We start from the raw sequence: 26,887 nt of genomic DNA, 5'->3' as shown, positions 1-26,887 counted from the left end.
TATGAAAATGGTGGCTAATGGAAGTGCTACAAAATGTTAGCTATGATTAATAGGAGTGCAAGTCAATATTGTGCCTAACTGGAAGAAGTTGATTCATACATGCATGGAAACTTTTCAAAATATATCCTTTCCCTATCTGTTCACTGATATTTCTCAGCATATGTTTCTGTCACTCCCTGCTCTCCCTCAGTTTGCATAGGATATTCGTATAAACACATTCTTCCATTCCATTTTAGCAGCAGGAGCATTGTATTTGTTTTCCTTGGTTGTTCTGCATGAAGTGAACACAGACTATATATTAGTCTTCACTTCGGGAACACTGAGAATGATTCAAAGCCAAGGGCATGTTATAACACTACTTAATAATCTGATGTAACATGGCACATACTGGGAATAATAGGTATGTTTTCTTCAGGGCTGGTGTGTTAGACCTTCTTCCTAGGGCCAGTGCCTCCTTCCTGAGCACAATATATCTTAATTAATCAGATGAGAACCAGGCCATGTGCATATGGCATAACTGCATTAGTGCTTGGCACAATCCATGGCATAATTCTGTGGCCTCCGGCTGAGTCATTAAAATAGCTAAAGTAACTCTGTGGACTATGGCTCTCATACATGGTGGGAGGGAGAATTATCTAATGTAGCTTGGAGGATGCACATGTGCATACAGTTCATTCAGGCAAATATCTATCTGGAAAGGAGTTTTGTATTCGTCATTTTTCTTCCAATAAAAGCATATCAGGCACCTACTGTACGCTAAGTTTCAGGTGTAAAAAAACATTTTTCCTGCCCTCAGGAAGCTCAGTGGTGTATGTGTGTGTGTGTGTTCAAGAGAGAAAGAGAGAGGTCACAGTACAATGAAATAAGTTTGAACAACCTTCTGTGAGTATACACAGGAAAGGACTGCTCTGGGAAGGCTTTGCTGGGGAGATGTGGTTTTAAGTATTGAAGGAGAAATGGGAATTTGCCCAGCCCCAAAGCAACAAACAACAAGTAGAAGGTGGGCCGCCCTTGTGGCTGAACAGAGTCTGGGAATGCACTGGGTTGAGGCATGAAGGCACGTGATTGGGAAATAGGGTGTAGAGTTTGGTGTCACTAGTGCCTGGATGCATGTTCCATAGAATTAGACATTTTACAGATGTGCTCCTGAGTTTATGGCTGTGGTAGCCATATGCTGAAATTGGCTTTTTATGGGCCAGAATTATTTTTCCTCCACTTTACAGTGTGGAATTTGGGAAGATCAATAGGGCTCTTGTGAGTCAAGTCTCTGCCTGGAGACAGACATGAATGAAACTCTGAAGCCTTGAATCCCCTACCAGTTGCCTCCTGCCACTTGAATGGTAAGTATGCAGAGTACACACTATACTCTGTGTACGAGGTCTGTCCGGAAAAAGTCCAGCCACTGTTAATATAATGAGAATGATTTACAAGACATTGGTGTAACCTGGCAGCCAAGGAGAGTGGACTGGAATGCACATGCATGAACAATGACAACAACTCACTGTTCTAGGCAGTGGGAGCAGTAGACAATGCTGAGTGAGCCTGTACTGTGTGACTGTCGCATTCATAATGACTGAGCCAGTAAAGCAATGAATCCGTATCAATATTTGCGTGAAGCTTGAACATTCCTCCATGGAAACTATTTGAATGATTTAAAAGACCAGAGCTATAGGCAACTGGTGATTGGCAGTTTTATCATGACAATGCACCTACCCATGCATCACATCTTGTGCAGGGCTTTTTGATGAAACACCAAATTACCCAGGTGACTCAGCCCCCCTGTAGTCCAGATTTGGTGCCCTGTGACTTCTGGCTGTTCCCAAAACTAAAATCACCAATGAAAGGAAAGAGATTTCAGACCATCAGTGAGATTCAGGAAAATATAACGGGGCAAGTGATGGCATTTGGGAGAACTGTGTGAGGTCCCAAGGTGCTTGCTTTGAAGGGACTGAGGCATCATTGTCCTGTGTACAATGTTTCTTGTATTGTGTATCTTCTTCAGTAAATGTCCCTATTTTTCATAGTACATAGCTGGAACCTTCTGGACAGACCTCGTATATCATTTGAATTTCCTGTTCTGGTAAATAATGCTGAATTTTAAGAGTCACACCAATTCCTAGATGAGCGTCTAGGCAAAAAAGCTTAAGAATTTCCTCACTCTCTTTTCTCCTGTACTTTAGGCTGTTTCCTATTGACTGCCTAGAACAGAGCCCTCTCCATAAATGACAGCAGTCCCTGGACTATTTTACTGTGGTTTGAAAGGATGCACAGAAGGAAAATACAAGAAATGAAAGGTCTAAGTTAGGAAAAGCCAAGGTCGAGTGAGTCATGTGGAAAGAGCAGCCAGAGGAATCTCATGTCTCCCTGGTGTTGTCTTACCTTAGTGTCACCGCTGCACTCTGTCATTGGCTAGGAGTAGTTGTGGGAAGTGTGGCCTTAACCCAAAACCCAAACTTGGTGATGGATTGCAGGTGACTTTGACTTGAGGACTCCCCAGTGGCCTTGCCGAATTTTCTCTAGAACTGCATTGCAGTCTAAGACACTTTCACTCTCTCTTCCTTCCTTCTTTCTTTTAGTCAGGGGCACACCTGCATCATGGTCTGACAGTTTTCCCAACCTCTCCTCATTTTCTCTAATAAATTTCTTATATGTCTAATTCCATTGTGGTGGATGTTTCTTAGAAGGCTTGGGGTAATATTGGATGGATACCATATGATTTCACTTGTATGTGGAATCTAATGAACAAAGTAAACTAACAAACAAAATAGAAACAGACTCATTGATAGAGAATAGACTGACAGTTGTCGGAGGGGAGGGGGGTTGTGGAGCCGCATAAAAAAGGTGAAGGGATTAAGGGGAAAAAAACAAAAACCTCATTGACACAGACCACAGCATGGTGGTTACCAGAGAGAAAGTGTGGTAGGGGGAGGCAGGAGAGGGTATGAGAGGGTAAATGGTGATGGAAGGGGACTTGGGGTGGTGAACACACAATACAATATACAGATGATGTGTTACAGAATTGTCCACCTGAAGCCAATGTCACCTCACTATCACTATGTTCAATAAAAAAATATTGGATGAAATGGGCAAAGGAATGTTGTTTTTGTTCTCAGCATTGTAATACTGAGAGTAAGAAGATATATTACTTGGATCAAAAGAAAAATTTAAAAGAGGGAGCAAAAATGTACCAAGCAAATACATCAAGAGAAAGCCATTGAACAATATTGAAGTTAGATAAAATAGGGGGAAAATAGGGAATGAAGATGTAACAATTTTAACATGCATATTTGAAGACGTGTGGGGGCTGTGGAATATAAAAATGCAATTGTATGTGGTGTCACATTGCAACCTATGGTCTATTTAGTGGGAGTGGCCTCACTTGTCTCTGGCTGAGTCTCGGTCCGGGTACCCCTTTTGCTTGCTAACATACTCTTACATGATATAACTCCTCTTTCACAGTGTCAATTCAGTAATTCAAGTTACCCAGTGTGATGGTTACCCCGAACTCCATCTTCATTCAAGGGAAACACTTCTTCCCTACCAGCAGGGGCAAGAACCATCCTGTGGCCTCTGAAGTTCTAGACAGAACAAGTGCTCTGTCACTTTTGCTTTATTCTGTTTGTCAAAGCAAGTCACATGGCCAACTCCAAAGTGAAAATTCAGGGAAATACTTACTCCTGAGTGAGAAAATCTGCAAAGGTACATGGTAAAGGGTGTGGATAGAGGGTGGAACAAAAATCTGAGCCAGTAATTCAATCTTCCATAGGACCCAAGGGAGAAAGTCTAATTAGCTATGCTTGGTTCCTGGGTTTGTCACTTGGCCTTTCCCTGTGGGCAGGGTGGGGACATGGTAGTATCACTGGCAACTACAATAGGAACACGCGCTTGAAAAGAGTCAGAAGAGCTGTTCCCTCAGAGAGGTGCTGATTCTGGAAAGAAGAGTCTGGACAAACAAAACAAGCAATCTTTACTAGCACGCCCTCTGAGTCTATCTCCTCAATCCCTATAACTGTTCTTTCACACACGTGCTACGTGAAACAGGTTAAGAGAGGTTATGTGATTTGTGCAGCATGACCCATCTTGAGTGATTGAGATATTTGGATTAAAGATATAGCTGTATCAATTCACCAAAGCTACTTTAATCAAGAGAGTAGTGGTTATTGCAAGGATGCAAAGATCAATGGAACAGAATACAGAGTCCAGAAATAGATCCACTTACATATTGTCAATCAATTTTTTGACAAAAGTGCAAAACCAGTTCAATGTAGGAAGGAGAGAGTCCTTTCAATAAGAGGTGTTGAAACAAATAAAAACTTTGTGCAAGAAAAAAATGGGGGAAAGAAAAAAAAAGAACCTCAACCTATACCTTCCATCTTGTGCAAAGATCACCTCAATAATGGATAATAGAACTAACTGTGAAATGGAAAACCATAAAACTTCTAGAAGAAAACATAGGAAAAAATCTTTGTGGCCTTGAATGAGGGAGTTGTTAGATATGACACTGAAAAGCATTACCCATGAAAGGAAAAAACATTAATTGTACTTCATCAAAAATTTTAAATTTTGTTAGTTAGAGAATAAAAAACAAGCCACAGACTAGGGGAAATATTTTCAAATCATATATCTGACAAAGGACTTATATGCAGAATTTACAAGAACTTTCAAACTTATTAGTAAGAAAATAACCGAATTAGAAACGGACAAAAAATTTTGACAGATACTTCATGAAAGAAGATATATGAGGTCTGTCCAGAAGATATCCAGCCATGTAGTAGGAAAAATAGAGACATTTACTAAAGAAGATACAAGATACAAGAAACACTGGTTTCTTGGACAATGATGGACATACCATGCCTCAGTCTCCTTCAAACTAAGCACCTTGGGACCTCAGACAGTTCTCCCAAATGCCATCAGCTGCCCCATTGTATTTCCTGAATCTCATTGATGGTGAAATCTCTTCCCTTTCAAAGGTGATTTTAGTGTTGGGAAAAACCAGAAGTCACAAGGCACCAAATCTGGGCTGCAGGGGAGCTGAGTCACCTGGGTGATTTGATGTTTTGCCAAAAAGCTCTGCACCAAATGTGACCCATGAGCAGGCGCGTTGTCATGATGAAGCTGCCAATCACCAGTTGCCCATAGCTCTGGTCTTCTGCATCATTCAAATAGTTTCCATGGAGGAATGTTCAAACTTCATGCAAATATTGGTGCAGATTTGTTAAGCTATGAGCTTAGCCATTTTGAATGCAAAGGCCACATGGTACACTTGCTCACTCACGCATGCACATTCCAGTCCACTTTCCTTGGCTGCCAGGTTACATTCATGTCGAGCAAACTGTTCTCATTATATTAGCAATGGTTGGACTTTTTCTGGAAAGACCTTGTATGTAGGGCACATAAACAAAAAATATATATTTAACATCATTAATAATTAGGGAATTGCAAATTCAAACCACAGTGAGATAATACCACATGCCTATTATTTTTTTTTAAAGATTGTATCTGTTGCGCTGGCTGACATAGCTCAGTGGATTGAGTGCGGGCTGCGAACCAAAGTGTCACAGGTTCGATTCCCAGCCAGGGTACATGCCTGGGTTGCAGGCCATAACCCCCAGCAACCGCACATTGATGTTGCTCTCTCTCTCTCTATCTCCCTCCCTTCTCTCACTAAAAATAAATAAAATCTTTTAAAAAATTCTTAAAAAAAGATTGTATCTATTTATTTTTAGACAGAGAGGAAGGGAGGGACAAAGAGAAAGAGAGAAACATCAATGTCTGGTTGCCTGTTGCACACCCCCTACTGGGGACTTGACCCACAACTCAGGCGTGTGCCCTGACTGGGGATTGAATTGATGATCCTTTGGTTCCCAAGCTGGTGCTCAATCCACTGAGCCACACCAGCCAGGCCACATGCCTATTGGAATGGCTAAAAACCCAACCCAAATCAAACTAAACTAAAACAAAACATAAAACTGACAATATTAAATGCTATTGACAAAGATTAAGAACAACTGGAACTCTCATACATTGCTGGTAGGAATGCAATATGGTACCACCACTTTGTAAAAGGATTTGGCAGTTTCTTATAAAGATAAACATGCCCTTATCATGTGACCCAGTAATCCTAGATGTTTACCCAAGATAAATGAAAAGTTAAATTCACACAAAAAACTGTACATGAATGTTTATTGCAGCTTTATTCATAATCACCAAATACCTTAAATCTAAATGCCCATCAGCAATTGAATGATAAACTGGGGTATATCCATATGATGGACTATTACTCAGAACTTTAAAGGGAAAAACTGTTAAGTGAATCTCAAGTGCATTTTGGTCAAAGAAGGGCAAAAGACTACAAACCTTATGGCATTCTCAGAAAGGCAAAAGGGATGGAGAGCAGATCAGTGGTGGCCAGGGATTTGGGGAGAGATGTGTTGATTACCCAGGGAGAATTATCTGGGCAGATGTAACTCTTTCGTATCTTGATGGTCCTGGTGGCACCGTACCACTGCTTCACTTCCCAGCCAAGAGAAGAGAAAAAAAGATTCACATGTTTTTCCAGTCTAGGGAGCTAAAAGTGGAAAACCTCAACTTCTGCTTTCTGACTGAATTGAAATAATGACATCTACAAGTGGAATTCCCTGTAAAGTCTTTTGCCAGAACACCAGCTGGAGATTTCAGTCACTGACAAGCTTAGATGTCTAGAACATTCCACCATAGGTAACATGTTGCATGCAGAATAATGGCTCCTCGTAGATGTCTACATCCTAACTACTGGTACCTGTAGGTATTAATTCGTTACATTACACAGCAAAAGAGACTTTACATATGTGATTATTGAACCTTGAAGTGGAGAGAATATTTTGGTTTATCCAGGTGGGCCCAAGCTGATCAAAATGAATCCTTAAAAGCAAAAACAGGGAACCTTTCCACCTGTGGTCAGAGGGAGACAGGACAAGGGAAGAATGGTCATTCCCTCTCCCAGTCCCTGCTTTGTTTTTCCTCCATAGTACTTACATCACCAACCGTGTGGGAGGCAGAATACGGGCTCCTCAAAGATACACACTCCCTAATCCCCTGAGTCCATGACTGTGTTATATTACATGGCACAGAGGAGTTCAGGTTGCAGATGGAATTTACATTTGCTAACATGCTGACCTTCAAATAGGGAGACTATTTTTGGATTTTCCCAGTGGATTCAAGATAATCACAAGGGTCCTAAAAGGTGGAAGAGGAAAGCAGAAGAGGTCAGCATGAAGTGATGAGATGACTCAACCCGCTGGCTGTGAAGATGGAGGAAGGGGCCATGGGCCAAGGAAGGAAGAGGGCCTCTAGGAGTTGGAAAAGGCCAGGAAGGGTGTTTTCCCCCAGAGCCTCCAGAAAGGAACTACAGGATATTACGTTTATTGTTTCAAGCCATTGAGTTTGTGGTAATTTGTTATAGCAGCAATAGAGAACTAATACATCAGTTGAATGTATTATTCTTAAGCATGAGGGGAAAATATGGTATTAGGAATAGGGAACTTCTTGGTTTCCTGGGTCCTCAACCCTGGTCTGTAGGCAGGCAGTCTATTTGTCCACTTTCAAAATCAGTGTCATTGCCAGGGGGATCAGTTCTGCTTCTGGCAGTAAACATACAGGGGTGTTTATTGAGTGTAATATTTACTGAGTATTAAACTGCGTTCCTGTTGCCCGCGCCCAATGTTCCTGAAAACCCTTCCCCAGCTCCTGGTCTCCTCTTGCCCAGGGATTTGGCCTCATTTGAACCCAGTTTAAGGTTGTGCCTGCCCCTCCCTCGAGACCACATTCCTGATCTGCTTTCTCTTCACCAAATATCATGGCAAGCTGTGCCTTTCCAGATCCCATATTTGCTTCACCCTGACATAGCTTTTTCTTCTCTCTGCTTCTTGTGTGGTTGAGATTTTGCTTTATGTCTGTGTGACATAGGGAAAATGTATTAAAATGATGTACTGGCAACACCTCCCTTCTTGCCTATGAGGAAGAATGAATGCTTTGTGTACTCAGTTCACTAGAGGACCTTTGTTGAATTAAGCAGGGTACTGGCAGTGCGGAGAATTAAAATGCTGAGAGGAGACCAAATTGCTCTACTCACCACAGGATGAGGGCGATACTTGGAAGGAAATTTTATAAGAAGATTGAAGAAAAGAGGAAGTGAAGATGGGTGAGCTATGAGCTATAGAACCTTTGAGGAAAGAGAAAGAAAGTCAAAGAATATTTAAAAGAAGGTTTCCTATAGAATGTGTAACATAATTCTTTGCCTTCCTAAAGAAACACTCAGTAAGTATCACATTTGTGGGAGATTGGGTACGCTGTTTGCTGAGGTTGGTGCCTTTAAGGTGAGAGTAAGATGGCCCAGGCCCAAACAGGTTCCGGTGGTAATAATGAGGGGAAGGGAAGGAAGGATCCAGAGTGGTCTCTTCTGTAGCAGGTCTTTCAACAGGCACGTTTGCTCAGTACTCAGAAAAATTCTTCAGAAAGGTTGCAGGAAGAAGCTACAGCTCAGGAATAGTTCAAGAAAGAAGAGGGCTTTTATCGACCTGCTCCCTCCTGTCTCCTTTCCCTTGGCCAAGGATTACCCTACACAGAGCCCTGAACTCCCAGGGAGTGTCGCCGCTTAGTGGCCACTCAGGAAATTACTGTCACACCTTGTGGCGTGGCCCTTTCTTTCAAGTCTGGGAGTGGGATGTGGCTCGCAAGGGTGAGGCACTGACAAAAAGGAGGAACAGAAGGAACAATGGAAGGAATCTGGGAAGTCTGTAAACGTTTGTCTCTGTGATTGAGAAAAGCTTTTATTTAAACCTTGCTCCAAATTGTGAATAGTGTTTTTAAATGCATGGCTAATAAAGGTATGAACTTAAGTGTACTCGTAAAGACATATGGAAAGCTATTTAAAAGAGTGGGAAATCATTCACTAATGCTAATTGATAATGTTTGAGAAGTCTTACCTTTAGACTTCCAAATGATAGACAAGCACCCCAGCCCCACCAAACAGCTGCTTCTACCATCTTAGTTTTACAAAACCCAAGTTATTTAATTGCCCAAGTAATACATATATTTTACTAGTAAAAATTTAAACAAATACTGATCTTTCGGGTAAAGGCAATTGCATCAGTGTAATACCTGGTTTTTCTCTGCCCTTTCTTAACTCTGAACTGAGGAGGGCATGATTCAGTTGGCAAATTTGGGGAAAATAATGTGGGCATGCTCAGCTCATTCCTGTTCCTTTTCCTCTTTGAAATCCAGCCAGCACGAGGTCTGCTCTGTGGGCAGGCTGACTCTCCCACCTGTGGAGAGGCCAGTTGACTTTGGATCAGGACTGTGGCATCTTATTCTGCAGCTTAGTGTTGGGAAACTCTTTTGATTCTCTTATTAAGCTGCATCCTGCAACCCAGGTTTATCAGGAATTAATTCATAATTTGGCCTTCTTCTTCCATTCCTTTAGCTTATTTCTTAATTTGTTTTGGACTAGGAAAAGGAGGAAGAGTGTTATTTGTTGGGTGTCCCTTCAGTGTTCAAACATCTGATGCAGTTGGCCAGAAAATTGATATGTAAGTAAGAAATAAGGAGCACAGCTAGGGAGAAGCAATGAATACACATGGAGTGATTGAGGCTTCTGGAGTGGCCAGGGACTGGCCTTGGCCCTCGGGTGTTGTTCTGTGTGCAGGACATTTTGATCTTGGCACTTTGTAAAGGCTTATATTGGGCCAGGTAGGTTTTTATGGTGGCACACTTGGCTCTTAAAGCTGTGGCCTGGGGGAAAAGTCCTTGGAAAAGCCACTTGGAGGCTGCAAGAGGGGCTTGGCATGGGCACAGAGGCTATGAGAGGGCCTTAGCAGGGGCCAGCAGGCTGAAGAGGACTTAATAAGCAGTTAGAGCTGAGGCAGGGATTCTATTACAGGGAGAAAGAAACAGTCTTTTCATATGCCGTCCTTTTAGATATTAAAGGAGTGCAAAAATATTTGCTGCTTTTAAATTGTGGGGCAGTTCAGTTCTCTCTGGACCACAGAGCATTAGTGAGAGATTAGTTTTCAATGTAGTAGTGCTAGGTCCGGGTGGTAATGTAAGCAGACGACCTGAATTTTAATTCCTCTTTTGTGTTATTTTGAACTATCTTCAAGGGCAAAAGAAGGCCGGGTGGATGGACCAAGTCTGCATTCATATGGCTCAAGAATCATTCCCTCTGCTTATCCTTAAGGCTGCTAGAAATTGGTTATTTAAATATGGTGGAGAAATCTTCCCCAGGTGATGGTTTTCTTTGGCCTAAGGAAGAGGCAGTGGAGAATCTATTGCAGCACAGGAGAAAAAACACTCCCCAGTGATTGTGGGAGCTCTGTTACTAGCCTGAGCCCACCTTCATTGCAGCACTGCAGTGTAGGCACCAAAAGTTCAAAGGGGACGTGGGAATTAAATGGTCTTGGATATCTGGTGGGGAAAGAACAGCCCCTCAAATAAGGTCTGATGAGTGAGGATGTTGCCATTGCACATTTCTAAACTTTGCAAGAAGGCATCACCTCCTTCAAATGCTTTGCCTGAGAGAGGGGATAGTACCCAGAGGTAGAGCTTCTTGAAATGGTAAATGCAAGGAGCCAGAATTAGTTGTACTTTCTACTAGGAATAGTTTCAATTTATTTTGGTCATCACTCCTGATTCATTCAGCGTTATTAAAATGTGTTGAGAGGGGCTAACTCCGTCTTCAGTTCCAGTTGCTGCCTTGATTGACTTGAGCCGATCAGCATGTCCAGTCACCCTGTCCACAGTGACTGCTTTAGAAATAGGCGTGACCACAGTCAATGAAAGCCCAGAAGGTTTGGCTTCTGGGAAAGATGTTGGGATCAGTGGCCTTCCATTTGGAAGAAGATATTAAATGTCTACTTCTTACCTTTCATAAATATTAATTGAAATGGTATTAAGAACCTAGATGAGTCCATTATTATTATTATTCTTTTTAAGATTTATTTATTTATTTTTAGAGAGGGAAGGGAGGGAGATAGACAGAGAGAGAGAGAAGCATCAATGTGCGGTTGCTGGGAGCCATGGCCTACAACCCAGGCATGTACCCTGACTGGGAATCGAACCTGCGATACTTTGGTTCGCAGCCTGCACTCAATCCACTGAGCTACACCAGCCAGGGATGATGATGATGATGATGATGATGATGATGATGATGATGATGATGATGATTAGACACAAAGTCAAAAAGCCATATTGATTGATAATTTGGTTACATGATGTTAGGACTACAAAACAGCATGAGTAAAATTAAAGCAAACTGAATGGAAGGAAATACGCTATATATACATAACAAGAATTAGTATCTATATCATAGCAAACCTTCTATATGTGGATAAGATAAAAGGTAACACAATAGAAATATGGGCAAAAGATAGAAGCAGGTAATCTACATAGGAGGATATGGGCAGAAAAGAAGTACCCTCTCCAGAAAAAACCCTATTGTAAACATATGAAAAGTGCTTGACTTCACTCACCATCAAAGAAGTTCATTTTAAGACTATACTATAGTATTCTATAGTATGGATATACTAAAGTTTAACTAACCATTTACCTACTGATGGAAATTTATTGCATTCAGTGCTCAGTGAACATCTCTCTCTTTCTTCCTTGAACCTCTCCCTGCTTTTGTGATATTAAACCTTATAAACTTTTTAAAATATATTTTATTGATTATGCTATTACAGTTGTCCTATTTTTTCTCCCCTTTATTCCCCTCTGCCCTGTACCCTCCTCCCACCAGCATTCCCCCACCTTAGTTCATGTCCATGGGTCATACATATAAGTTCTTTGGCTTCTCCATTTCCCATACTATTCTTAATCTTCCCCTGTCTATTTTGTACCTACCATTTATGCTTCTTGTTCCCTGTACCTTTTCCCCCATTCTTTCTCCTTCCCCTCCCTGCTGATAACCTTCCATGTGATCTCCATTTCTGTGATCTGTTCCTATTCCAGTTGTTCGCTTAGTTTGTTTTTGTTTTTTTAAACTTTATAAACTTAAACCTAGAATGTGGTAGCAAACACCTTGGTATCTGGACCCCCCAAAAGAAGTTGTGTATTATGTGAATGTACTCTGAAACATACCATCAGAATGTTCTTTGGATTTTATTCTTAATCATGTGCTTAATTCTAATACACTATTGGACTAAATAGACTAATTACAGACTATTGGAACTTTTCCTGGTTGGATTAGTGCAAACAGTCAGAAATTGTTCTCTTTCCTTGCAAAAAAGCTGATTGAAGGATTACATTGTCTGAATAGCTGCAGGATTCAGAAGTTCCTTTATAAAGACTTTATTTTTAGGTTAAAAAACTTCATGATTTCTTTTGAACTAATGGTATAACATAAATGTTTTACTAGAGCCTTCCTTATTTATCATAGCTATAGTTTGTTGCTTGTTAGATACAAGTATATTCCAGGGAAAGAAAATTGTTGACTCTCTGCCCAGGAGGGAGAAGAAATATTAATCAAATTCAAAATATACATACCTTTTGTTCCACCAATTCCAATATCAGGACCCTCTTCTATGAAAAAAGTCACCGAAAGTATACACACATATACACATAACCACAAACAAGGATGTTCACTACACCATTGTTGTAATACACAGTTCAATAAAAATTATGATAAATGTCCATCAATGAAAGAATGGACAAATATATTGTGACTTGTTAATATCTTGAGTGACAGCTACAAGTATCACCTTGGAACAATGTCTGCATAAGAGAGCATCCTGGCACGAAAAAGCACTCATTCCAGATGTTTTGAGTGAAGAGATTTTAAGGAAAAGTTTGCTGGAAAAGTTTTGGTGTTAGAAAAATAAAGATAAACTATATTTGTCATGAAAGAAAGCACTGTTACACCTAAGGTGAAGACAAAGGTAGGAGGAACCCCTAAATGGTTATTAAACAGTTGATTCACTTAACGGTACTGGATAAGCACCTCCAAATATCCATGTTAATTCTTTTAACATTAGAGGCAAAGAGTAAATCTGATATACTGCAGTGTTGGGTAGTGCTCTTTGTTGCAAAGATAAGAAGTCAAATCAAGATCACTCAAGGAATAAAAAGGGAGTTAAAAAAATAAGGATTTTTTAGAATAGAAAGATGGCAAGATATAAAAATTAAGACTCTTTTTGCTTCTTAGGTCCTTTTCTCTTTAGTTTTCTCAGCAAATAAACTTTCTCTGCTCTTTGGGGCACATAATGGGCAAAATGTGTAATCATAAACATTAGATAAGAACATATAGCTAACTATAAACTTCAATATTATAGCAAATTATAAACCCACAGATTTTTAGTTCTGTATTTGAGTTCCAGCCACTGGGAAGAGTAACTCAGCTCTCTCTGGGTCCAAATTTCAAAATCTCAGAAGGAAGAATCTTCCCTGGCTGGTGTGGCTCAGCGGGTTGAATGTGGCCTGCAAACCAAGGGTCACCGGTTTGATTCCCAGTCAGAGCACATGCCTGGGTTGTGAGCCAGGTCCCCAATAGGGGGCTCATGAGTGGCAATAACACATTGATGTTTCTCTCCCTCTCTTTCTCTCTTTCTTTGCCTCTCTCTCTAAAAAAAAAAAAACAAAACAAACAAATAAATAAATAAATATCTTTAAAAAGAATCTCAGAAGGAAGAATCTGATTGGCCAAGTTTGGTTCGAATGTCTACCTCTGGTCCAATTGGCTATCGTCAATGGAGCAAGATCATGCAGTGTGGTACTGACACAGATCCTGGAGTCCTCTGGGTGGAGATAGAGAGGTATTGTTAGATCCAGGGTAGGGCGTATACTTCCATGTTACTTTCTACAGCTGAAACACAGGCGGCTGCGGGGAGAGGACAACAAGGGGGAGGGAAATGGGGAACATCTGTAATAATGTTAACAATAAAAAATAAAAATAAAAATAGGAAAAGGGCAGAGAACATTATAAATTGATAAAATAAAAAAAAACTTTTGAATTGCTCCAAGTTGAAAGTAAAAAGTATTTCTGAGGGAGCCACAGAAAGGCAATGGTGCACACTGATATAAAATAAAATCAGCTAGTAAATCAAATAATATAATATCAGAATAATAAAATACAAATGTTAACTATTTTTCTTGTTTTTTTAAAGATTTTATTTATTTATTTTTAGAGAGAGGGGAAGGGAGGGAGAAACAGAGGAAGAGAAACACTGATGTGGAGAGATGCCTCTCGCAGGCCCCCAGGTGGGGGACCTGGCCCGCAACCCAGGCATGTGCCCTGAGTGGGAGTCAACCCCGTGATCCTTTGGTTTGCAGGCCACGTTCAGTCCACTGAGCCACACCAGCCAGGGTGATGTTAAACTGTTTTAAAAGGCTACAGATAGTCAGAAATTGCAAATAGTCACTGGCTTATAAAAAGGTCCTAATAAGTTGTTTTTGTACCACATTTTATAGGTTTCAAAAGGATTCCATGTTTATTTAATACTTTAGTCAAGAAAACCCTGTACAGGCAATTGAGCCTTAGGGATGTTAAGTGATTTGCCCAAAGTCACACAGGAATCAGAGAATCAAGACTCAGCCCCGTGTTCTCACACTGTGCACAGAGGTTTACCTTAATAGACTCTACTTTCCCACTTCTTCAAAGTTCATTTAAACTTTTTTAACATAAAAAGTAGAGGCAGAAATATTTTAAGGTGCTAAATATTTAGAGAAAAAAGTGGATTACAAGAGTTATTCTCTCTCCTAATTCAAAAGCAAACCGAGTTGAAAACCTACTGAGGAAATATTTTTTAAAAAAGCAAATAATTAGAACAATAACAATCACCTTTCAGGGTGTTGAAAGATAAATTCTTGCTTCACTATAATGTTTAATGTGAAATGACTGAATTCTTCTATTAAAAAATAGACTTTAGCCCTGGCTGGCATAGCTCAGCGGATTGAGCGCGGGTTGCGAACCAAAGCATCACAGGTCCGATTCCCAGTCAGGGCACATGCCTGGGTTGCAGGCCATGACCCCCAGCAACCGCATATTGATGTTTTTCTCTCTCTCTCTTTCTCCCTCCCTTCCCTCTCTAAAAATAAATAAAATAAAATCTTAAAAAAATACACTTTAAGCCAAGTTAAAAAACAAAAGAGAAACAAAATTCAATATTCTCTTGCCTATAAAGAGACACACTAAAAAATGAAACTATTCAAGTTGTGTAAAAGTTGAGGGACAGTTTAAGATTTATTATGGCTCCATATGCACAAAACAAGCAGATGTTATAATCCAGGTTGCAGTGAGTGTTGTGTATGTCTGAGAACATGAGAGAGAATGACTAAGCCTGGGAAAGGGAGAGACAAAGGTAATAGTTTCCTGGTGTCCTGGTAGATTAAAGAATCTTTATGGCTACTGGAGGGGTGTGGACCTAGCTGTGGTCTCTTGGCGCCAGAGGAAGAAGCATGTGGTAAAGAAGATGTACTGTAACAGGGTGCATGGGGCAACGTTTTTATATTAATGATATGATGTGTTTCACCCACACGATGCCAGGTGTTCTGTGCAGGTGTGCACACCTGTGGAGGAGGAAGTGAAACAAACTTAAATTGGCTTCTGTTAATCACATTAAAAAGACTGGGGCAATTGAGGAGTTCCCAGCATCATCTTGGTCCAAAAGAATAAGCAAATAAGATTATGCTTTTTTTCCCCAGAAAAGGGCGATGATGATAGATTCACCCTTTGAAAATAAAAATCCTATAATGAAGCAGTGATTTTCAAAATTATATTATACTGAATAAAAAAAACAGATAAATCCATCAGTGAAATAGAGTAGAGCTTCTAGAAGTAGATGTAAATGATAATAATAAATGAATATGACAAAGGCAGCAATAACACATCTAAAAAAGCATATTTTATGAAAGTGATCAATCTGAAGAAGAATTAGCTTAACTACCACCATGCACTGTACTAAACTCCAGGTGGGTTGAATTGGATTTTAAAGTTTACTGGGGATATTGTCTTTCTCTTTTTCTCTCTTAACCATCAATTTTCCTCTCCATAATATACTATCCCTGCCATAATTTCCTAGTGTGAAATTTCTTCTCCATGACTATATGTAGTGTTGATGGGAGGGTTAAGTTCTGTTTCCATTTTTCATTTGGAAGCTGAAAGTTATTCACCCTCCCTCTTGCTACCCAGTACAGCCATGAGATGTGTACTTGGCCTAAACTCAGCCAACCCACTGGTTACTCTTAGAACTTTGATTCTTAAGCTCTTGCAAGGACACAAAAGAACAGGGCCATCCAAACCAGCTCTTCCAACTACGAAACAGATGCTATCCTTCTAGCTTTCATTCTCCAGAGCTCCTTACTCCTTTCCCATCCTCAAATATGTTTTCCCAAACTCATAGCAATAGTTTGCTTATAGTATCCAGAGTGAGAGTCTTGCTACATACCTATGGAGATTGCAGTTCCAAAGAAATATCTGTGGGGAAAGAGAGTACATGAGGTAGTTGGTAGAGTCATAGTTAATCTTGGAATATCTCCTTTACAAGAAGGCACTGGTAGATGGTCTGACAGTTTGCATTTTTACTTCTTGCCTCTCACTATGGAAGGTGTATACTTCTTTATCCCATTGATGCTGGCTTGGCCATGTGGCTTGATTGACCAATAGAATGTAAGTGGAATTGAGGAGTAGCATGTCTGAGCAGAAGCTTTACATAGGATTTGCCAATTTTACTACCAAAAAAATATATATTACTTTATATATATTTTTTACTTTATCCACTGCATTCTTCCACCAACACTGTTCAAATCTATGATAAGTTCATTTGCTTCTTTAGCCTACTAACTCATCTGTCTTTGAGCTGTGCACTTTTGAAATCCATCCTTCACACAACTGTCAGTGATGTCACACCTAACCTTGTAAGGCCACAGATGGCTCCCTCTTCCCTACATGGCATTTGAGAACCACAATGACCTGCTTCTACATATTCCTCCAGCCTCATCCCTGGCCACTCTTAGCTTCCCACTTAATGGCCAGCAACACTAAATTACCTGATGCATCCTGAACACTTCACCATGCCTTTTTTCATTCTGTTCCCCTAGCTTGTCTTCTCCTCTCTCTTAATTTTTGTCCAAACAATTTCTGCTCAATTCTCAAGGTTCAGCTCAATGTCAGTGCTTTCAGAAAGTCTTTCTCCCTAGTCCTTCACTGGCAGGCACTTGCCCTGAGCTTCTTTAGTGCACACACCTCTGGCACTTTCCACACTGAGCTGGAATGATTTGTTGGCATCTGTCTCTTCAATGCATTGCCATCATCTGAAGGACAGGGGTGGTATCTTACTCGTCTTTGTGTCCTCAGAATGTAGCATGATGTCTGGCACACAGTCGGTATTCAACACATGTTCACGGAACTAAAATAAACCAAATAAATTAGCTGTTAATATAAGGATACTGTGAGCAGTTCCATAGCCTGCAACTTGGATTCTTACAAAGCTAATGGCATTACAAATTGGTTCTTCTGGAAAGCAATATAGCAACGTGGAACAAAAACTGTGAAAACGTTCATTCTCCTTCACCTGGTATTTTTCCTGTTTGTATTCCCTAAAGAAATAACCCAAAGAGGAGAAGTTCCCATAGATGTTCCCATGGCAACTGTAGTTATAACAGCTATAAAATACTGGAAGCAATCCAAGTGTCTAATAGGGAAGTGACTAAACAAACAATGGGATTATTACATAGCTATTAATAATGACAAGAGGTGAGGACTATGTCAACACAGAGAAGTGTGTATCTGCAGGGACGTTAAGTGGGAAAAAACACAGAGCAGTGTTTAAACACTAGTGGTTAAGGATATGTGTGTACATTAACAAAGATCATAGGCTGATGCGAAGAGAAGAAAGCAGCTGGAGTTCAGTGTTCACTGGGTCTTTTTTTTCCCTGCTGAGGCCGTGAGCTCATGACAATCCTAGCTGAGAGGTCTTGCCATGGAGACAACCTGGAGATCCCCTGCTGATTAAGAGCTCTCGCTTACCTCCTTGGTGTGTACTCCAAGAGATCATTTCATGCTAAATTCTCTTTAAATTATTACAAAATAATGACATTTCTTTAAGAGAACAAAATACCTTTCTTTAGTTTTATTCAATGAGCAATTTTGAGAGCTTCACAATGTGCAAGAGCATTTATAATCTCATGAAATTTACAAAAGCTATGGGCAGAATCCTCAGGCAGATGTGTGTTATTTTAACTTACTTTTATTTGAGTTGACTCTACATATTAGGCCCTATTACAAAGATAAGTCTCAAAGACCTTTCGCCTAAACCTCACACTCACAAATTGCAACGATTTTATGCTTTTGATGTTGTCTCCAAAGGGGTCTTATATATAGTCACTGAGATATACTAATAAAAATTAAAATAAAAAGGTTATCATCATATAACTCTAAAGCTGTGTCACATTAGCACTGTAGTACATTGGCATTAATATTTTATAAATCCTGTGATTGTCTTGTGAATAGCAAAATATTGACATTGCAAGATACATTACATTGTAATTAAAAAAAACCCCACAATTTTTATATCTTGTTTCATAATTCCTTTTTTTTAAAGATTTTATTTATTTATTTTCAGAGAGGGAAGGGAGGGAGATAGAGACAGAGAGGAACATCAATATGAGGTTGCTGGGGGTCATGGCCTGCAACCCAGGCATGTTCCCTGACTGGGAATCGAACCTGTGATGCTTTGGTTCGCAGCCCGAGCTCAATCCACTGAGCTACGCCAGCCAGGGCTCATAATTTCTTTATTATTTTTGAAAATTTACCCACAGCCTCAATAAGTAGACATGGCCCAGGCTTCTCTAGATCTCTGGGAGGCCCTGATTATAATGATCACTTTATCTTAAAAATGTGATAGTTTTAACTAGGGGTCCAAAACAAATGGGTTGTTAATAGCCTAACTGTATAAACACCTAACTAATAAACTGCTCTCTACTAGCCCTACTGTTTTCATAGCCGGGTAACTAGTGGTCAGAAGATCCACAGCTTCTAGAGCAGTACTTCACAGCCCCGTCCGCAGGTCAGAGTCATGTACACGTGCCCAGATGCCACTCCAGACCACCTGATTTAGACACCTCAGGGCTGGCGTTTGGAGATTCCTGTGCTTAAAAATCTCTCTTCCTCTCTTCTTTCTTGCACGAAATTTCCCATGGATCCAGAATTCAGAATTCCAGCTAGTATTGTTATAGGTATAGATTAGGTGCGTCATGGATTTCATAGACCTGAACGGTCAGCCACCTTTTTCAGTGTAGACTCTCTGGGGTGATGTGTTATTAAGTGCCCAAAAACAATTTAAAAAGAAGTTTGATGGGGTGGTGAACATACAATACAACATGCAGATGATGCATTGTGGACCTGTATACTTGAAACCTATATAATTTTATTAACATGTCACCCAATAAATTCAACTAAAAAAAGAAATTTGAGGATGCAGTCCACAGTTGCTTTTTATTTTTTTTATTTGGGCGGGTGACTGCCCACATAAAACTTTTGATTAAATGATCATTATTCCTTAAATTTCTTATAGTGCTTAAATGTCTCAAAGTAAATAAGTGCTGAGTCAAGTGTTACATTCAAGTGTCTGTTCTTGTAAAAATTGGCAAGTACCAGATTTTTGCAGGCAGTAAAACTTCAGCTAGCTCACATTGTCAGAGGACTGGGTTCTTTTTGCTCCATAGATTTGCAGATATGGAGCAATGGGTTTACAACACAGAGAAAACAAATTCCTCGGGATACGGGCTGAAGTCAGTACACGTGCATTCCATCCTCCTGTACTAGTTCTGTACTATGATCACTGATGCTCCGAAGATGACGACTCTCTCTGTATCCCATCATAATTCCTCCTCCATGAAATACAGATTTAATTGTGTTCATCTAAACTCAACACACACACACCCAGGAAGATGGAGGAGCATATGGGAACTGAAGACTCAGAATCCTGTCCCTTTTTGCCCGCTGCATCCCCGCCCTCAGTTCACCCTGACTTACATCCCATTTAGAGTGTTAATGTCTATGGGGACGTATTTCCCTACCTCTTATCTCAGTATCGCAGGTGTGTACTGAAGGCATCTTGGTGAAGGTTATATTTATCCTTTGAAGAGCTCCAGAATACTTTGAGATGGACCAGATTTAGAAAAATCAAGTTCAAAAGGACCGTAGTTGAGAGTAGTAGCAAATGGTGTTGTGTTGATAAATACAAACTATAGTTGTAAAGGTGGAAAATTTAATTTTGTTCCAGAAAGATATGGCTGTTAAGGCTTTCCAGGTGAACCAGAGAGTTGAGACAACAAGTATTTAAGGGAGAAGCAAATTTGGCCTTCCTTCTTTCAAGGTGAGGGTTAGGAGAAAGATGATGCTTTGGAGGTCCTGCGGTCGGGGCTGAAAGCACCCAGAGATGCTATGGTATACTCGCTTTTACCCTCCCGAGTTACTCACGTAACTGCCCTTGAAGCCGTGCTTCGCTAACCTGGGGATAGTATCCAGTCATTTAACTGTTGCGCGGGCTACAATTGCTACTTCAAATGAAAACCCGGGAAGCCGAATCCCTTCTGCTGTTGCGAGTATATAATTAGCTCCTTGTGCAGGCTGACCCCACAGATTTTTCTGACGCACTTGGCCTGCAGTGTGCCCTTTCTGAGACCTCCAGTATCTTCTCCACAGCTGGAGATGCCCAAAACTGCACGCAGCACTTCCTGTGGGTGTGGCCTTGCGGCTTTATTTATTTTTTTTAGGCTTCAAGCGGATTGGATCACGTGTTTCAACCACTCACAGATTTACAATGCTTTTTCAAATGCTAGAGTGGGCTGCAAGTGGCTATATCAAACATGAGTTTCCCCCTCCCCTTTTCTTTTTAAAAAATGATTTCATAATTGCTGCCTCACAAGAAACACTAAAATTGGTCAGCCTGGGATGTGTTTGATGTCTTCCCAGATAACGTCATTGTCTATTCTCAGGAGAGGAAAGGCAGGGTATACCCTCCTGGGAGAATGACAACACTTGTTTCAAGTTGGGGGAACAGCCTGCTGTTCTTTTCCTGCGTTTGGGTGAGAGCGAACACACAATGTTCATTTCCTAAATACGGGATGTGCTGTGCGCCTGGAAGGTCATTTTCCACCATGTCACATCCTTCTGGATGAAGGCAGCAGGGGCCAGGACAGGAAAGGGCAAATTCTCAGAATGAGACCAGGCTTTCCCAGGGCAGTCATTGGTTCCCTGGAACTATAAAGCATGCTCATCCAGAAACGGCCTCAGATTTTTCTTTCCTGGAGGTAGCCAGAGGTGAATGGTAAGTGGGGAGCCTAGACGGATGCAGTCTGAAAACTTGCCATTGGGCTTGTAACACTAGGGTTATATCCCTGCTCCATTATATATTTTGAGTGACTTTTCCTTATTTTGCTAAGAGATGTCCTTACTTGGAAACTTAGCACTGGTGGGTGGAATTATGGAGGCATGCAAGCAAAATTAAGACCTTGGAGGAGTCAGGAGACTAAGATTCTAGACTTGGCTTTGTGAAGAATTGGCTGCATCCAAAACCCATCTGTTGATTTCCTCATCGTTGAGATGGGAATAATGATTTCTGCCCTGAAATATCACAGGATCAAAATGCTCTATTTCTATGGCTTATTTGCCACTTTTAAGGAGTTCCTAATAATGATGAGCACAGTGGATATGAAGGTGGGAATTTCTGGCAACTAGGAAGGATGTGCTTTCACCCCCAGGGTGTACAGTTCTGTTTCACTGTAGTCATGTGCAATTGGCTTTAATTCAACTTGGTACAAGGTTTGCCCTCAGTGACTTGTTAAACAAAAAATTTGGGTGACTTTATTTTAATTCAATCGCTATTCATTGTAAAAAGGAAGCTTTAATAATAAAAAGATATAGTGGTATTAATTTAATTTTAATTAAGCACCCATCAAAGAGGGAGACCTGATGACCTCTAGTTAGAATAAACAGCGGAAACCATGTCTTAGGCTTCATTCTAAGATAAGATATGGTTTTCACTCTAAGATAAGAGCCTGGAAGAATAACAAGCAGAAGAGCTGCTGGAGGCAGGCATCTAACTTAGAAAGATTAGTTTCTTACATTGGATAGACAATATGATTTTTGAGTTTTTGGTGACTTGCCTTTTTCACTCATGGGGGGAGGGGGCTGAATTACAAAACTCTTAGGATCCAAGTCTTCATGTAGCAAAGGGATTTTGTGCACAGGTACAACCTCCCACTTACAAAGCATTATGTTCCAAACAGCAGAGACCTGCGTACTGCAGGTGTTAGCAGCCTCCTTCTGTCCTCACCGAGTTTATATCTTATATAACAAATAGTTAATAAAGTCCATCCTTAGCACTCCCTGGGAGAGAAAGCATATGCGGGTTCAAGGTTCTGAGAATTCGTGTGTCCTGTCCCAGATTACAGAGCTGATCTTTGAGAACTTGACACATGACTCACTGGAAAATGACCCGTTTCCCCTCGCGTGGCAGTAGCTGCTGTGTTTAACTTTTGCCGACTGCTCGTTCGCCTGTGGGAACCGCGACTGGGAGCCGCTGTGAGTCACGGAAACTCCGGAATAACTGCGTGTCTCTGTGCCCGCAGGACATGGAGGGGCCGGCGGCCTGGGAGCCGCAGGGCGCCGAGGCGCTGCGGCGTTTCCAGGGGCTGCTGATGGACCGCCGCGGCCGCCTGCACGGCCAGCTGCTGCGCCTGCGCGAGGTGGCCCGGCGCCTCGAGCGCCTCCGCCGACGCTCCCTGGCGGCCAACGTGGCGGGCAGCTCCCTGAGCGCCGCGGGCGCCGTCGCCGCCATCGTGGGGCTCTCGCTCAGTCCGGTCACCCTGGGGGTCTCGCTGGTGGCGTCGGCCGTGGGGCTGGGGGTGGCCACCGCCGGCGGGGCCGTCACCATCACGTCTGACCTCTCCCTGATCTTCTGCAACTGGCGGGAGGTGCGGAGGGTGCAGGAGATCGCGGCCACCTGCCAGGACCAGATGCGCGAGATCCTGAGCTGCCTCGAGTTCTTCTGCCGCTGGCAGGGCCGCGGGGACCGCCAGCTGCTGCAGAGCGGGAGGAACGCGTGCATGGCCCTGTACAACTCCGTCTACTTCATCGTTTTCTTCGGCTCACGCGGCTTCCTCATCCCCAGGCGGGCCGAGGGGGCCACCAAGGTTAGCCAGGCCGTGCTGAAGGCCAAGATTCAGAAACTGGCAGAGAGCCTGGAGTCCTGCACGGGGGCTCTGGACGAACTGGGCGAGCAGCTGGAGTCCAGGGTCCAGCTCTGCACGAAGTCCAGACGTGGCCACGACCTCAAGATCTCTGCTGACCAGCCCTCAGCGCTGTTTTTCTGAGAACATCCTTTCTCCTAATGACCGAGGCCAGAAACCATTCCTGTGGGATGCTCCAGATATGCAGCTCCCTCAGGAAAACACTAAGCTGTGTTAGGAGCTGAGTGCAAAGGATGAGAAAAACTGCTCTTGAAGTGGAGGGTTCTCACAGCCCTTCTTTTCCCGTCACTGTGACATCCTGCTGAGGATGAGTGCTAGAAACTGTTTACTTGCCTGATCCTAGTAGAATATGTGACCTGAAAACCATTTCTCCTTTACACAACTGTTCAGTCTTCCCGTCACTGGGCACTCCCGTTTCAATTGTTGGGTGGACCCTGCGCCTGCCCTGGAGGTTTGAGCTGAGGATGGAGAGGGAGCAGACTTAGTCACCCTCTGGGTCCTCTCCAAGCCTTACTGGGCTTGGAGGTCCTCAGAAAGCCTGTGGGAGGAGACATAAGCTTTAAAATCTGTCTTCCAGAGTTTCTGAGTACAAAGACCTCCAGGATCCAGAGCAAAGTGACCCTCTCTGAACAGTGTAGGAGGGTTCAGGGCCCAAAGGAGGCCCCTCCCTCTGACATGCCCTCCCCCACCTCCTTCAGCTTATCCATTTACAGATCCAGCTTGGGGATGGAGTGGACCTTCCTGGGTGGCTTCATACCCAGACTCTGAGAGGGGGAATCAACCATTCATCTAAGTGCTGATTCTTGTAGGAAGAAGCTGAGGCCAAGGTAGATGAAGTGACTACAGCTTCATTTACTGACGACATAGTGTAGAGACCAGAGCGATGGCTTTGAGTTAGGCAGTCCTGGGTTTATCACAGACTCTGTCACTACTGTGTGATCTTCACCGTTTTGTCTCTCTGACTCTTGGCTTTCTGGTGGGTAAAAGAGAGATGCTAAAACCTGAGTCTTAAGTGAGATAAAGTGCCTAGAGCCTAGCACAATGTCTGGCTCACAAAGAGTGGCCCCTGGACTGGCAGCAGCAGCAGCAGTAGGGAACTGGTTAGAAAGGCAGATTCTTGGACCCAATCCCTCACTTACGGAATCAGAAACTCTGGAGGTGGGGCCCAGCAACCTGTATTTAAACAAGCCCACAGGGGGATGCTGATGCCTGTTAAGATTTGAAACAAAACCACTGCAACAGATGTTAATTTCTGATCCCCTCAATGACCTTTCACAGAGTCTTATGGACTCTCTAGGGGCTCCATGGTCTTCAGAGTCATTCACTGAAGGTCAAGGATGGACTGTGTCCCAGAAATAAAAGAATGTGTGGGCACTGGCCAAGGCACCTGGGGCCGCTTCCCACCATGTTAACTAAGGGATGTAACACAAGCCCTACAGAGGGCAGTGTTGTCCACTTGTTGTAGAAACTGGTACCGAAAGGAATGTGAATTTATTGGAAATTGACCTTTATTGCCTTCTCTGAAAACTGCCAGACCATGTATTTTTTAATTTATTTTAATTTTTTATTTAATTACTGTTTATTATTTGCTTCTAATTTTATTTAATCATCACACTTAGAAAATAATAGGAATAGCAAGTGTCTGAATGGGAGACTACTGAGGCTCTTTTCAGAAGAGGTTGAGCTTGGCTTTCTGAGGCTGGCCATGAGCTCTCTGCGAATAAGTCTCCCTCCTTCCCACATGAAGGAAATGTGAGAAGTTGTGAATAGAGAGACGGGAGCTGCGTTTAAGTTTAGGAATGGAGGCTTGACTTGCAGGATATACAAGTGATGTGGGCATATTTAACCTGAAGGTACTTTGCCAGCAGATAACACTTGATCTGAAAAGAGAACCTACTGAGCTCAGGGTTCCGAACTATTTTTCAGGAAAAAAAAATGAAAGACATGTGAAGGAAGCACTTAGACCTGGGAAGCTGGATGTCCTGTGAAGTTATGTCTTACGGGGGGATAGACAAAATAACTTGTGCGATGGTGGTGATGTGCCCTATTTTCATGTAGGGAGCTGTGAGAAATCTGTAAGCTCCTTCTAAGAAAATGTACTTTCTTTAATTTCCACTTCTACAACTTTAATGTTGAAAAGCATGTTGAAAAGTCGTTGGGACCATACACACAATACTTAGCTGTACTTCTTGATTATTTAATAGGCTTTTAATTTATTCCGTTTTCTCCCATTCTTCCCAATGATGGCAGTATGTCTGAGGAAGTATAATTTCAGTGCTGGGGGGAGGTGGTTAGTGTTTCTATATTTTAATTTTTCCTATAAATTTCAATCGATCTGTATCCAGGTTTATTTTCAGTTTGGTCCTGGTTTCTTTTTAAACTGGTGTCATTTCCTAGACTATCTTGCATAGATGCTAGCATTTTAGGTCACCAGAATGTACTTCACATTGTCATTTGTGTTCTGTCTCAAAGGTACAACCACCCCCTAACTCCGTCTTCTATCAATGCTTAAGTTTGAATCATATTCTCCCAATGCCTGGGCTGTTCCCTAGAAATAAACCGGGCACTTTCGGCAGTGAACACTTCCTGTCCTTAGGATCACTTCCTGTCCTTAGGGCATTGTGAATCTATTGCAGTCCTAGCCCTCCTGAAGTTTTCAGTTGCCCACTTTACACCTAAGGAAGAGTGTCTACTTTGGAACAACAATGTGCACATAGTAGGAGCTCAATAAATGCACTTGAATAGTTTAATAAACTGCTTAGCTATGTTAACCGAGATTTGTTGATAATGAAAGACCACCCATCCTCTACACGTCTGTTATGAAGATTGGAGCTTCTATCAGGATTTAGTCAAGTTCAGTTCAGTGAATCTAGAGACAAATATTTATTTATTTCTTTTGTGGAAATGTGAATAAGGCTTTTCTTTAAGGCCTACATTCTGTAAACAAACAGATTGTAATGGTATGCTGTAAAGGGAAGAAGGGAGGAGGGTATTTAGGTCACAAGTGTACTTCGGAAAATGGTCCCAATTTTGAAAAATAAATATGTTTATACTAAAGGTTTAAGTGCTTCTGGTAGTTTCTAGGTTTTCCAGTAATTTTCCTTCACAATAAAGGAGATTCAATAAAAATACATTCTGCTCTAGTCAAAAAAAAATCCTTAGCAAACATTCTGATTCTAACTGCTTTGATGCATTTACTCTCAGGCACCTGTCATTTCCAATATGGTAAATGTCAAAGTCACAAGTGTGTACAGAGAGAAAAAAGAGAACAGTGGAATAGCAGCCACTCTTGACCAGGTATGGCAAACAGTCAGCCTGATATAGTTCTCATTCAATACCTTGGTGTGAAAAGAAAGAGGGAATTGAGAAATTGAGATAAAGACATTATGCAGAGACAAATAGGGGTGCAGTTAAACGCAGCAGTCTTTGAATTGCATGGTTTTTTCACTGCGGCAAAATTAGTTTTCTCTTTATTGAAATGAATTGCCTACGCCTCAAACATTTTAGAAAAAGATTTTATTTATTTATTTTTAGAGAGAGGGGCAGGGAGGGAGAAAGAGGAGAGAAGCATCAATGTGAGAAATGGTTCCCTCTCTTACATGCCCTGACCAGGGACCAAACCCACAACCCAGGCATGTGCTCTGGCTACCTTTTGCTTTGTAGGACA

The 26,887-nt window shown here is 41.7% G+C and overlaps 2 protein-coding genes across 3 annotated transcripts in view; both read left to right on the top strand.

Moving 5' to 3' along the window:
- Nucleotides 1-26,887, top strand: part of DDX47 (DEAD-box helicase 47) — a 60,365-nt gene that overhangs the window by 13,813 nt on the left and 19,665 nt on the right. The window lies entirely within an intron of this gene.
- APOLD1 (apolipoprotein L domain containing 1) lies at nt 21,188-26,277 on the top strand. Of its 2 annotated transcripts, none has more exons than XM_045829195.1 (2): nt 21,188-21,296; nt 22,600-26,277. In XM_045829195.1, the coding sequence occupies exons 1-2, from the start codon at nt 21,294-21,296 to the stop codon at nt 23,341-23,343; spliced, it is 747 nt and encodes a 248-aa protein (XP_045685151.1). In that variant the 5' UTR covers nt 21,188-21,293; the 3' UTR covers nt 23,344-26,277. The 2 variants fall into 2 exon arrangements, with proteins under 2 accessions (XP_045685151.1, XP_045685152.1); XM_045829196.1 differs by having other exon boundaries at nt 21,284-21,296; nt 22,416-26,277.

The sequence above is a fragment of the Phyllostomus hastatus genome, unplaced genomic scaffold, assembly GCF_019186645.2.
Source record: "Phyllostomus hastatus isolate PE091 unplaced genomic scaffold, TTU_PhHast_1.1 phas_scaffold_93, whole genome shotgun sequence".
NCBI lineage: Eukaryota > Metazoa > Chordata > Mammalia > Chiroptera > Phyllostomidae > Phyllostomus > Phyllostomus hastatus.
Note: the sequence above shows the minus strand (reverse complement) of the source record. Positions and strands in the feature narration are given on the sequence as shown.